General features: G+C 43.9%; 1 protein-coding gene across 1 annotated transcript in view; it reads left to right on the top strand.

Moving 5' to 3' along the window:
* Positions 1-12723, top strand: part of LOC122553880 (cysteine-rich protein 2-like) — a 55417-nt gene that overhangs the window by 23134 nt on the left and 19560 nt on the right. The window contains exon 2 of the mRNA XM_043698337.2: positions 1957-2051. Within this exon, the coding sequence (XP_043554272.2) occupies positions 1957-2051 (95 nt within the window). The remainder of the gene's footprint in view (positions 1-1956; positions 2052-12723) is intronic.

The raw sequence follows: 12723 nt of genomic DNA, 5'->3' as shown, positions 1-12723 counted from the left end.
CAAAATGTCCCTAATTGCCTATGAACCTCAGTACTTTCCTCAATACTTCAGAGGATCCACAGTAACGTGTAGGCCAGCATATTTGAAGAACCTCTGCATCATCATAGAAGATAGGAGCAGGAGTAGGCCATTTGGCCACTCGAGCTTGCTCTCCCTTGCGTTCAAAGTTGGTTATCTAACTTAGTCCCCGTTCCCACTTTGTCTCCCGTATCCTTTGATCCCTTTAGCCCAAAGCTCTATATCTGATTCCTTTTAACGTTGTGTTCCTAAAGATCAAAGTTAAACAATGAAATGATTAATCTTCAACCCAGTGCCAAGGTCAGATTACAAGCCTGAGGGAAATTGAATTGGAGTCTGTCATGCCGAAGATTGACTCCCAAGAGGAAATATTTTCTACTGTAACAATAACCAACAGTTCACATATAATTGTGACAGTATCAATTATATTCTGCTTGGGTATTTGGAGAACAGAATTTATTTTTATATTGTACTCCTAAGGAGTCAGAGTTCTTCATGCTGGAAAATCAAACAATCCAATATTAATGCAACACAAATAACACAGAAAATGGTTTAATGCTAATAGATTAAAACAGGTTTTTGAATTCAGTGATGATAAATTAAGACTGGACAGTATGCAGTGTAGCCATTGGCATTGATTGGAGTAAGAGAGAGAGAGAGAGTGAGATCTGAAGTTTTTGTCCCAACCTCCCTTTGATTCCAGATGCTTTGAATTTCTAATATTTACAGTCTGGGTCATGTGGCATTGCCCCATGGGGAGAAAAGGGATTCCAAAAGCAAATCTATTCTTGCCTTCCTTTGAGCCTGTTTTGCACAGTTGCTAGCACCTCTCTTGCTTCTGGTAGGTAGCTTATGGGTTCAAGTCCCACATTGTCCATAGTGCAGTGCAGTCGGGAAAGAGTGCTGCACTGTTGGAGACATCCTTCATCTGAAGCATGGAACTGAGACCCTGAGGTGGAAGGAGAAGATCCCATTGCAAGAAGAGGGGGCAAGAGGCTTTGCTGTCAACATTTGGCTTGATTTGATTTAATATTATCACATGTACTGAAATACAGTGAAAGGTTTTTTGTTTGTGTGCAGTACAGGCAGATCATACCATACAAAGTGCATTAGGGTAATTGAACAGAGCAAGGAATACAATGTTATGGCTGCAGAGAAGATGCACAAAGAGTGAAACCAACATTAAATTTAAAATTTCAGAGTCCATTCAGAAGTCTATTAATAGCAGGGAAGAAACTGTTCTAGAATCTGTTGCTACATGTGTATAAACTTTTGTATCTTCTACCCCACAGACGAGATTATAACCAGGGTGGGAGAGGTCTTTGCTAATGTTGGCTGCCTTTCCAAGACAGCAAGAAGTATAGACGGAATCAATGGATAAGTGGTTGGCTTGGATTGGGCTGATGGACTGGGCTTTGTTCACAACTCTCTGCAGTTTCTTACAATCTTTGGCAGAACACTTGCTAAATCTCCCGGCCAGCAGTCATCACTCAACCCCGCAATCTGATCATTGTCACCTTGTTATTCATTGGGAGCTTGTTGTGTACTTATTGGCAACATTACCTGCCTTTGAGGACAACGATATACTTTGAAAGTATTCCATTGGCCGCAGAAACATTTGGGACATCTCAAGGTTGCTAAAGGTGCTATGTAAATGCAGGTCTTTTTCTTCTTAGATCGTCTGGAATATGAGACCACCCCCTATTCCTTTGTCAGATGTAAAAGGGCATAAAGAGGAGAGAAAAACAGAGTGGGTGGTGGGGAGAGGTTTATTCAGACAGCGCATCATGCGGTCAGATCGCATTTGCTCTGGGAGGCTCCCTGCACTTTCTATCCAGCTCCTGAGCCAAGCAGAGATGGTGTTCCCAACATGTGTGTTCTGGTGAATGAATAATTGAGCGAAGGCTATGACCGATTTACTGACTGCTCTTGTTTCAGCCGAGAAAGTGACCTCGCTGGGAAGGGATTGGCACAAGTTCTGTCTGAAATGTGAACGCTGCAACAAGATTCTGTCACCCGGGAGTCATGCCTCGGTGAGTACCACACCACAGAGAGTCCTGTCTCCGTGCGCCATCGGCAGCACAATGACCATGACAGGCATCACCTCACCAACCAGTTATCACTAAACGCACTCATAGACTGTGATCCCAACATGGTATACCAGGTGCTGCATAAACTCTAGGAGAAAGTGAGGACTGCAGATGCTGGAGATCAGAGTGAAAATGTGTTGCTGGAAAATCGCAGCAGGTCAGGCAGCATCCAAGGAGCAGGAGAATCGACGTTTTGGGCATGAGCCCTTCTTCAGGAAATCTGGACTTCCTGAAGAAGGGCTCATGCCCGAAACATCGATTCTCCTGCTCCTTGGATGCTGCCTGACCTGCTGCGCTTTTCCAGCAACACATTTTCAGCTGCATAAACTCTACACAGGGCAAAAGATACCACGTATACTGTACACGTGGCAGCGGGTAACTGCATATACTCTACACGGGGCAGCGGGTAACTGGGGCGGCACGGTGGGTCAGTGTTTAGCACTGTTGCCCCATAGTACCAGGGTCCCAGGTTCGATTCCAGCCTCGGGCGACTGTGTGAAATTTACGCATTCTCCCCGTGTCTGCGTGGGTTTCCTCCGGGTCCTCCAGTTTCCTCCCACAGTCCAAAGATGTGCAGGTCAGGTGAATTGGCCATACTAAATTGCCCATAGTGTTAGGTGCATTAGTCAGAGGGAAATGGGTCTGAGTGGATTACTCTTTGGAGGGTCGGTGTGGACTGGTTGGGCCGAAGGGCCTGTTTCCACACTGTACGGAATCTAATCTACGCTACACAGCGCAGCAGGTATCGTGTATACTGTACATGGGCACCAGGTATTTTTAGGGCATTTAAATGGTCATTGGATAAACATACGGATGAAAATGGAATATGGCCTTTGATATCCTGATAACTGGAGAAGGGTTAACCATCGGGATGGAACATTGTTCAGCTCTCCTTATCTCTCCGGTCTCTGCTTACACTTCCCTGAGGCAGATGGGCTCTGAAGTTCACATGCATACAGTGACACGCACGCGTACACTCTCACTCGCACAAACACACGCGTGCGCGCACACACAAAAACACATGCACACGAAGACGCACACAGATACACACTCAAATATGTGTGCACAGATGGATGTCCATGCAAACATACAGACACAGACATATGCACAGGCACACACAGCTTGTTGGTGGCTGAACTGTTCCAGATGTGAGACTGCTCGGCCAGATGTTTGCAGCACCTGCCACGCTTACAAGAGGACTAATGGGATAATAGATTGCTGTCAGTTTATGGTTAAAAATACACACAAATGATCACACAACAGTTCAGCACAGAGGTAGCATTTGGAACATCATGTTGAAGCCAGCTCTTTGATACTGCTATCCAACTCACCTCTCTCACCTGCTCTTTCTCTATCTACCTGCAAACATAGAACATAGCACATGAAAGTGCTGTACAGGTCCTTCGGCCCTCGATGTTGCGCTGACCTGTGAAACCAATCTGAAGTCCATCTAACCTATACTATTCCATTTTCATCCATTTGTTTATCCAATGACAATTTAAATGTCCTTAATGTTGGCAGGTCTACTACTGTTGCTGGCAGGGCGTTCCACACCTCTATTACTCTCTAAATGGGCAGCACGGTGGCACAGTGGTTAGCACTGCTGCCTCACAGGGCCAGAGACCCGGATTCAATTCCCGCCTCAGACAACTATCTGTGTGGAGTTTGCACATTCTCCCCGTGTCTGCGGGGGTTTCCTCTGGATGCTCCGGTTTCCACCCACAGTCCAAAAATGTGCAGGTTAGGTGAATTGGCCATGCTAAATTGCCCGTAGTGTTAGGTGAAGGGGTAAATGTAGGGGAATGGGTCTGGGTGGGTTGCTCTTTGGAGGGTCGGTGTGGGCTTGTTGAGCCGAAGAGCCTGTTTCCACGCTGTAGGGAATCTAATTTAATCTAAATAAAGAAACTACCTCTGACATCTGTCGTACATCTTTCACCCTTCACTTTAAAGCTTTGTGCCCTTGTGCTCGCCATCACCATTCGAGGAAAAAAGCTCTCACTGTCCACCCTATCTAATCCTCTGGTTACCTTATGTCTCAGTTAAATCATCTCTCAACTTTCTTCTCTCTAACGAAAACAACTTCAAGTCCCTCAGCCTTTCTTCATAAGACCTTCCCTCCACCAGGCAACATCCTAGTAAATCTCCTCTGAACCCTTCTCATCCTTGCTATAATGCAGTGACCAGAACTATACGCAGTACTCCAAGTGCGGCTGTACCAGAGGTTTGTACAGCTACAGCATGACCTCAAGGCTCCAAAATTCAATCCCTCTGCCAATAAAAGCTAACACACATATGCCTTCTTAACAACCCAATCAACTTGGGTGTCAACTTTCAGGGATCTATGCACATGGACACAAGAATCTCTCTGTTCATCTACACTACCAAGGATCTTACTAGTAGCCCAGTACTCTATTTCTGTTGCTCCTTCCAAAGTGAATCAGCTCACACTTTTCCGCATTAAACTCCATTTGCCACCTCTCAGCCCAGCTATCAGCTTATCTATGTCCCTCTTTAACCAGCAACATCCTTCATCACTATCCACAACTCCACTGACCTTAGTGTCATTTGCAAATTTACTAACTCATCCTTCTACGCCCTCATTCAGGTCATTTATAAAAATGACAAACAGCAGTGGTCCCAAAACATATATTTGCGGTACACCACTAGTGACTGAACTCCGGTATGTACGTTTTCCATCAACCACAGCCCTCTGTCTTCTTTCAGCTAGCCAGTTTTTCATACAAACCGCTAAATCACACTCAATTCCATGCCTCTGTATTTTGTGCAATAGAGCCTACCATAAGAAACCTTATCAATCACCTTACTGAAGTCCATATACACCATATCAAACACTTTACCCTCATCCACCTGTTTGGTCACCCTCTCAAAGAACTCAATAAGGTTTGTGAGGCATGACCTACCCTTCACAAAACTATGTTGATTATCCCTAATCAACTTATTTCTTTCTATATGATTATAAATCCTATCTCTTATAACGTTTTCCAATACTTTACCCACAACGGAAGTAAGGGTCACTGGTCTATAATTACCAGGGCTGTCTCTACTCTCCTCCATGAACAAGGAGAGAACATTTGCTATCCTCCAATCTTCTGGCACTATTCCTATAGACAATGACGACATTAAGATCAAAGCCAAAGGATCTGCAATCTCCTCCCTGGCTTCTCAGAGAATTCTAGTTATCCCATCCGGCCCTATTTTCACTCTTTCCAGAATTGCTAAAACGTCCCTTCTCTCCCAGTATTTACTCCATTCCTTTTTTTTTTTTGGAAAATAATAACTTGTCTGCTTTAGTCGGGGAAATAAGGGATCATAACTGTTCGTTGTGTGGGGTTGGGTTGGGTGGAGGGGCGGAGGGAAGACTCATTTCACCTCTGTCCTTTTCCCAGTCATCTGTAACAATTCATTCTTAAATGTATTGTCAAAACTATTCTGAATAATTCAGAATGTTCCATGGTTACGGTCCAGCAAATATTGTCTTACAGTGAAATTGCTTGTATTTGGCAGGTTTATGTTCTATCTTTGTAATTCTCTACTGCAGAGAGCTGTGGATACTTAGCCATTGAGAATATTCAAGGTAGAAAGTGGTAGACTTGCAGAAACACAAGAGTTCTTTTATTTGTTCACGGGATATAGGCATCACTGACTGCGCCCAGCATTTATTGCCCATCCCTCATTGTCATTGAGAGTCAGCTACACTGCAGAGGGTTTGGAGTGACATGTAGGCCAGACCAAGTAAGTATGGCAGATTTCCTTCCCTGAAAGATGTTACTGAACCTGATGGGCTTGTAACAACAGTCATTACACAGTTGCTACTTTGTGAAAGGCCGAGGTTTTGAAAATTGAATTTAATTGAATTATCACTGTTTGCAGTGGTGAGGATTAGAACCTGTGTCACAAAAGCATGAGCCTAGGGATCTGGATTAACTCATCCACTGTGCCAGTCCCTCCCCTTTAAGGATGTGGGGTGGTGCAGGAAAGTAGTCAAGCTAGATCATCCATGATTGCACCTTGCTACAGGAAGGATATTACTAAATTGTAGAGGATTCAGAAAAGATTTACCAGGTTGATGCTGGAACTAATGGGTTTGAGTTACAGGAAGAGGCTGAATAGGTTGGGACGTTTTTCACTGGATTGTAGGAGGTTGAGGGGTGACCTTTTAGAGGTTTATAAAATTATGAAGGACATGGATAAGATTAACAGCCACAATCTTTTCATTTAAAAGGGGCATTCAGCCCTTCTTTCATTCCATAAGTCATATAGCATGAAAACAGACCTAGGGTAGGTGAGTTCAAAACTAGAGGGGCAGAGGTTTACGGTGAGAGGAGAAAGATTAAAGAGCCACTTGAGGGACAACCTTTTCATGCAGAGGGTGGTTCGTATGTGGAATGACCTGCCAGAGGACATGGTAAGTGCAAGTCGCAAAATTTAAAAGACATTTGAATAGGCATATGGATAGAAAAGGTTTACAGGGATATGGGCCAAATGCAGGCAAGTGGGACTAGTCTAGGTTATAAACTTGATCACCATAGACAGTTGGGCTGAAGGGTCTGTTTCCCTGTTGTATGACTTTATGACATATTGAATATTAGATTAGGCTACATGGGCTGTATGGCCTTCTCTTGTCCTTTTTATTTTTAATGAAAGAGCATGAGGGCATGTGTTCAAGTTACTGCAATAAGCATAGGGCTCATATATTCACTGCAACGGGCGCCACGTCTAGACCAATTAGGAGTCTCTGGCAGAATCTTCTGGTGGGCCTCCACCCAATTACAGGCCTCTTTCTCCTTCCCAGTAAACAACATGCTTCAGTAAAACTTTGAAACAAATGCAAGGCGACACCAACCTTGCCACAAGCTCCCTGAAACATTGAATTGTTTAAAGGGAGCTGGAGAAATTAAAGAGCTGAGTCATGGCCTGAGAGAGAGAATTTAACATGGTAGGTGTGCTTTGAGATAGAGTTGAAACTTTATTGCTGGAACAGCACAGCAGGTCAGGCAGCATCCAGGGAACAGGAGATTCGACGTTTCGGGCACAGGCCCTTCTTCAGGAAGAAGGGCCTGTGCCCGAAACGTCGAATCTCCTGTTCCCTGGATGCTGCCTGACCTGCTGTGCTGTTCCAGCAATAAAGTTTCAACTTTGATTTCCAGCATCTGCAGACCTCACTTTCTCCTTTGAGATAGAAACAACTATCGTCTTCTGAATGGATAAAGGGAGGCTGTTTTACTGAACGACTAATTCAGAGGCTCTGGCTAAATCCAGCGAGATTTTAAATTCAACTGAGAAGTTCAAGAATTGAAAGCTTGTGTTAGTAATGATGACTCATGATGTTATAGTCCATTGTCATAAAAATCCACTCCTTTAGCAAGGGAAGGAAATCTGTTGCCTTAACAGCAGTGAAGGAAGAGAGTTCTGAAGGCCATTTTGCCCAAGTTCAGGCCATCTCTCCTGGACTGCAGTGAGAGGAAGGTGGACTTACCTTGGTCCATTGGAAGTACCAGAGACAGAAGTAGAACTGGAAAAGAGGTTCCGTTGTGGAATTACAAGCAGCTCTGGGATAAATTAAAAAGCGGAAGCATGGAAGTAATCTCTGAAAATTGGCATAGAGCAAATAAGATTAGAGGTAAATGCAAGGCTTAAAAGATTGGTTTGGGGGAAGTGGGCTCTGATTCAAGGGCCACTAGCACCAATACTGGGGAAAGAGACTGCTGTTCCATTGGGATGGCTTATAAAATCATGAGGGGCATAGATGGGATGAATAGGTATGGTCTTTCCTCTAACGTTGGGGAAGTCCATAACTGGAGGACTTAAGTTGAGAGGAGAAAGATTTAAAAAGGACCTGAGGTGCAACTTTTTCCACACAGAGGGTGGTGCACATGTGGAACGAGCTCCAGAGGAAGTGGTAGAGGTGGGTGCAGTTAAAGTTTAGAGGGCCAGTGCAGGCACATGCCATTAGTTCAGTTTAGGTTACCTGGTTGGCATGGACGAGTTGGGCCGAAGAGTCTGTTTCCATGCTGTATGGAACTGGCTTTGTAGACAAGGCTTTAATGAACCTAATTAGTGGGGGCAAGGGTTCAAAAAAATCAAACAGAAATGAGAGAACACCGGTATAGGGTAGTGAAGAGGTGAGCAATAATCAGTGTTACAGGAACTGGTAGAAAATAGTAAAGTCTAATAAAAATTAGAACCAGGGAGAGTAATAATAGTACAAAAGTCCAAGTTTAAGGATTTTTTATCTGAATGTACACACCATTTGTAACAAGGTAGATGAGTTCACAGCTCAAATAGGAATAAATTAAAATGATTTGATAGCGATTACAGAGACATGGCTGCAGGATGACCAAGACGGGGAGCTCAATACTCCAAGCTATTCAACATTCCAGAAGAATAAACAAAGCGGAAGTGGGGTAGATTTGATAATAAAGAATGGTATTAGTGCAGTGATGAGTATTGATCGAGGTGATATCGATCGTGATGTGGAAACAGTTTGGGTGGAAATAAGGAATAGCAGGGGAAAGAAGTCATGAGTGAAGTCATCATTGCAGAATAAAGTATAAATTGGGAAATAATGGAGGTACTGCAATTGTCATGGGTGATTTGAATCTGCATATTGACTGGACCAATCAGATGGGTAAGGGTAACAGGAAAGACAATTTGTTGAGTGCATCATGGATTGTTTCTTAGAGCAGTACATTGCAGTAACCTACCCAGGAAAAGATTATTTCACATCTAGTAATGTGTATGATGAGGTAGGATTAACAAGTGATCTCGTAATTAAGGATCTTCTAGGAGATAGTGATCACAACATGGTAGAATTTCAAATTTGGTTCAAGGGACAGTCAAGTGGGTCTCAAACCAGTATCCTCAAATTAAATAAAGACAATTACAGTAGGACTAAGAAAGAGTTGTTTAAACTGGGCTGGGAAAGTAGATGAAGGAGAAAGTCAGTGGATGAGCAATGTTAGGATTTTAAACAGATGTTTCACAATGCTCAGCAAAAATGTATTCCAGTAAAAAGAAGGACTCAATGAGACAGATAGTGAAAAAGCTAATGGGTAAACAGGGGGCGGATGGTACAGGAGGATATGCTGAATGGGTGGTGGCAGGAGGTTTGAGGGGACTGTAAGTGATGGTACCTAGCAGATGAACCAAAAGAGCAGTCTGTAAGATGTCAAGTGGATTAGGGTCGAAAAGTGTGGCGCCGGAAAATGACAGCTGGTCAGGCAGCATCCAAGGAGCAGGAGAGGTAATGTTTCGGGCATAAGCCCTTCGGCACTTATTCCTGATGTAGGGCTTATGCCCGAAACATCAACTCTCCAGCGCCACTGATCTCCAGCATCTGTAGCCGTCACTTTCACCTGTCAAGTGGAATAGCCCCTGTCTCTTTTGAGCTTACTCTGCCATTCAGTCTAACAATCATCAACTAATCTGCATCCTTCGCTCCTGTACCTAGATGCTCTGTGCATTTGTGACAGTGTTGCCGATATGTTTCATTAGGAAGCCACTTGGCTATTTTCAAAAGCCTCATTCTAAGCTTTCTCTCTGACTGTTCACTTTCTTTTTACTCTCCCTTGTCAGTCCTGCCCGGTAAAGGACCTTCACACTATCTGAGTGGTTGTTCTACGTCGTTCTGAGTTAAAGTGGCCCCCTCCAATGACCCTATCTGTATTGGAGCTCCCCTCAGCAGTTCAGCAGCTGATGGTCCTGTCAACACATGGGAGCTTCGGATCTGTGTCTCCGAACACGGTCTGACGGCCACACTGAGTGATTGATTGTATCGAGAGCTGTCACCTCCTTCTCTCAGCTGAACTTCGCCAGTCCACTGGCAGCTCCTTGCTTGTCATGTTACCCAGCTATCTCACCGCACCAATGATAAATGGAGTGAATCCCCAGGATTTCAGGAACAGAAGCTGCTTGGAGAGCAAGCTATTTGAAGTAGTCAGTAACGGAAGGCATCTGTTTTCAATTTTAACCATTACATTAGTTTTAGCATTTTCCGGGCCTGCCTTGCAGCATTTCTGACAGGGACTAATCTGTTTAACTGTAGGTGAGCAGCAGGGAAAGATCATAAAACCATTAGACTTAGGAGCAGAATTAGGCCATTCAGCCTATTCAGTTTGCTGTGCCTTTTGATGAGATCATGGTTGATCTGATAATCCCTAACTCCACTTTCCTGCTTTATCCCCATGAACTTGGTGAGTTACTGCAGTGTAATTTATACACATTGCTGCTACTGAGCATCGGTGGTGGAGGGAATGGATGTTTGTGAATGGGGTGCCAATCAAATGGGTTGCATTGCCCTGGATGGTGTGAAGTTTCTTGAGAATGCTTTAAAGTAGCAATTAGTCATGTGATCCTCTTCTACACCCCTTTATTTTCGATATTACCAGAAGATAAGAATCAGGGGCAGGAATAGGCCGTTCAGCTCATCGAGCCCATTCTGCCATTTAACGCAGTCATGGCTGATCTTATCTTGGCCTCAACTCCATTTTCCTGCCCGCTCCCCGTAACCCTTAAACCCATTACTAATTAAACGTCTGTCTATCTCCTCCTCAAATTTATTTATTGTACCAGCATCCACCACACTCTAGAGAATTGAATTCCACAGATTCACAACTCTTCGAGAGAAGTAGTTTCTCATCATCTCGGTTTTAAATCTGCCAAATGTTATGCTAAAATGATGACCTCTTGTTCTGGATTGACTCATGAAGAAATCTTTGTAGAGGAAGAGCTTCTGTGCAGAGGAGATGTCCTGGGGTGTGCAGTGAGAGAGGGACTCACTGAAATCCATGAAATCGATGAAGAAATCTCTCCATATCTACTTTGTCAATCCCCTTTGGCATTTTGCATACCTCGTCTTCGAAACTCCAGACAGTATAGTCCTAAACTGCTGAATTTCTCTCTTCATTAGACAAACCCTCATCTCCTGAATCAAACCTCTGAACTACTTCCAATACAATTAGAGCTCTCCCCAAGTAAAGGGCCATCATGTGCCAGGTGAAGGGACCAAACCCCTCCATGAGGGATCTGAGCTCTACCCAAGGTTTTGTACAAAGGCTAAAACAAAATGAGTTGAATTTGGATAAATGCAAGGTATTGCATTTTGGTCAAACAAAAGGAGAAGACTTTTTTTTAGATTAGATTTACTTAGAGTGGAAACAGGCCCTTCGGCCCAACAAGTCCGCACCGACCCGCCGAAGCGCAACCCACCCAGACCCTTCCCCTATATTCACCCCTGCCCCTAACACTACGGGCAATTTAGCGTGGCCAATTCACCTAACCCGCACATTTTTGGACTGTGGGAGGAAACCAGAGCACCCGGAGGAAACCCACGCAGACACAGGGAGAATGTGCAAACTCCACACAGCCACCTGAGGCGGGAATTGAACCCGGGTTTGTGGCGCTGTGAAGCAGCAGTGCGAACCACCGTGCCACCGTACTTATACAATTAAAAGTAGAACAGGGAGACCTCGGGGTTCAGGTACATCATTCTTTGAAGTTTGCATTTAGTGCACTTCCCTTCATTGCTCAGACCTTTGAGCATAGGAGTTGGGATGTTTTGTTGAGTTTGTACAGGACATTGGTGAAACTTCTTCTGGAGTGCTGTGTCCAATTCTGGTCACCCTGTTAGAGGAGGAATACTATTAAACTGGAGAGGGTTCAGAAGAGATTTATCAGGATAGTTTGAGTTATAGGAAGAGACTGGGATAGGCTGGAATGTTTTTCACTGGAGCTTAGGAGGTTGAGAGGTGACCTTAGAGAAGTTTATAAAATCATGAGGGGCATAGATAATGTGAATGGCAGGTGTCTTTTTCCTAGTGTGGGGGATTTCAAGACCAGGGCACACATTTTTAAGGTGAGAGGAGAAAGATTTCTAAAAAAAATACTTGAGGAGCACCTTCTTTAGACAGAGTGGTTTATAGGTGGAATGAACTTCCAGGAGAAGCAGTGAACACAGGTACAGTTACAAACTCGAAAAGACATTTGGATAAGTTAATGAATAGGAAAGGTTTGGAGGGATATGGGCCAGGAGCAGGCAGGTAGGACTAATTTATTTTGGCATTATTGTTGTTATGGACTGGTTGGACCGAAGGGTCTGTTTCCGTGCTGTATGACTTTATGATATGGCATTCTTAAACTTTCCAGCACAGCAGTAGTATCTGGAGAGGTGATGGCCTCGTGGTATTAATCTTTGGGCGCAGGCTGTAATCTGGGGATCTTGGTTCAAATCCTCTCATGCCTGATTTAAATTCAACTTTTTTCGAAGTTGGAATTAAGAGTTTGATGATGACCATGGCTCCTAGCAGTTAGTGATGGCAAAAACATTGCCAGTCTAGCCAATGGTGCCCACATCCTATGAATGAATTAAAACAAAAAAAGCCACAAGTAATCCATTGGGTGAAAGGGATAGTATTGGCAGCTACAGCTAATAAGATGATTAAAGGGACTAAATATTTTACAAATGTCCATGCCACTAATTTGGTGATAAATCGATGTTCAACACAGTTGTATGATAATCCTTGGCAATTTCACAGGCACGGGTCTTACTCTGTCTGTTTTAAGTGAGTTGCGCCACATATTAACACAGCATATGGTG

The sequence above is a fragment of the Chiloscyllium plagiosum genome, unplaced genomic scaffold (assembly GCF_037043375.1).
Source record: "Chiloscyllium plagiosum isolate Xiang-an unplaced genomic scaffold, Cpla_swu_hap1 HiC_scaffold_8, whole genome shotgun sequence".
Classification (NCBI taxonomy): domain Eukaryota; kingdom Metazoa; phylum Chordata; class Chondrichthyes; order Orectolobiformes; family Hemiscylliidae; genus Chiloscyllium; species Chiloscyllium plagiosum.
This window is presented reverse-complemented; position numbering and strand designations above follow the sequence as displayed.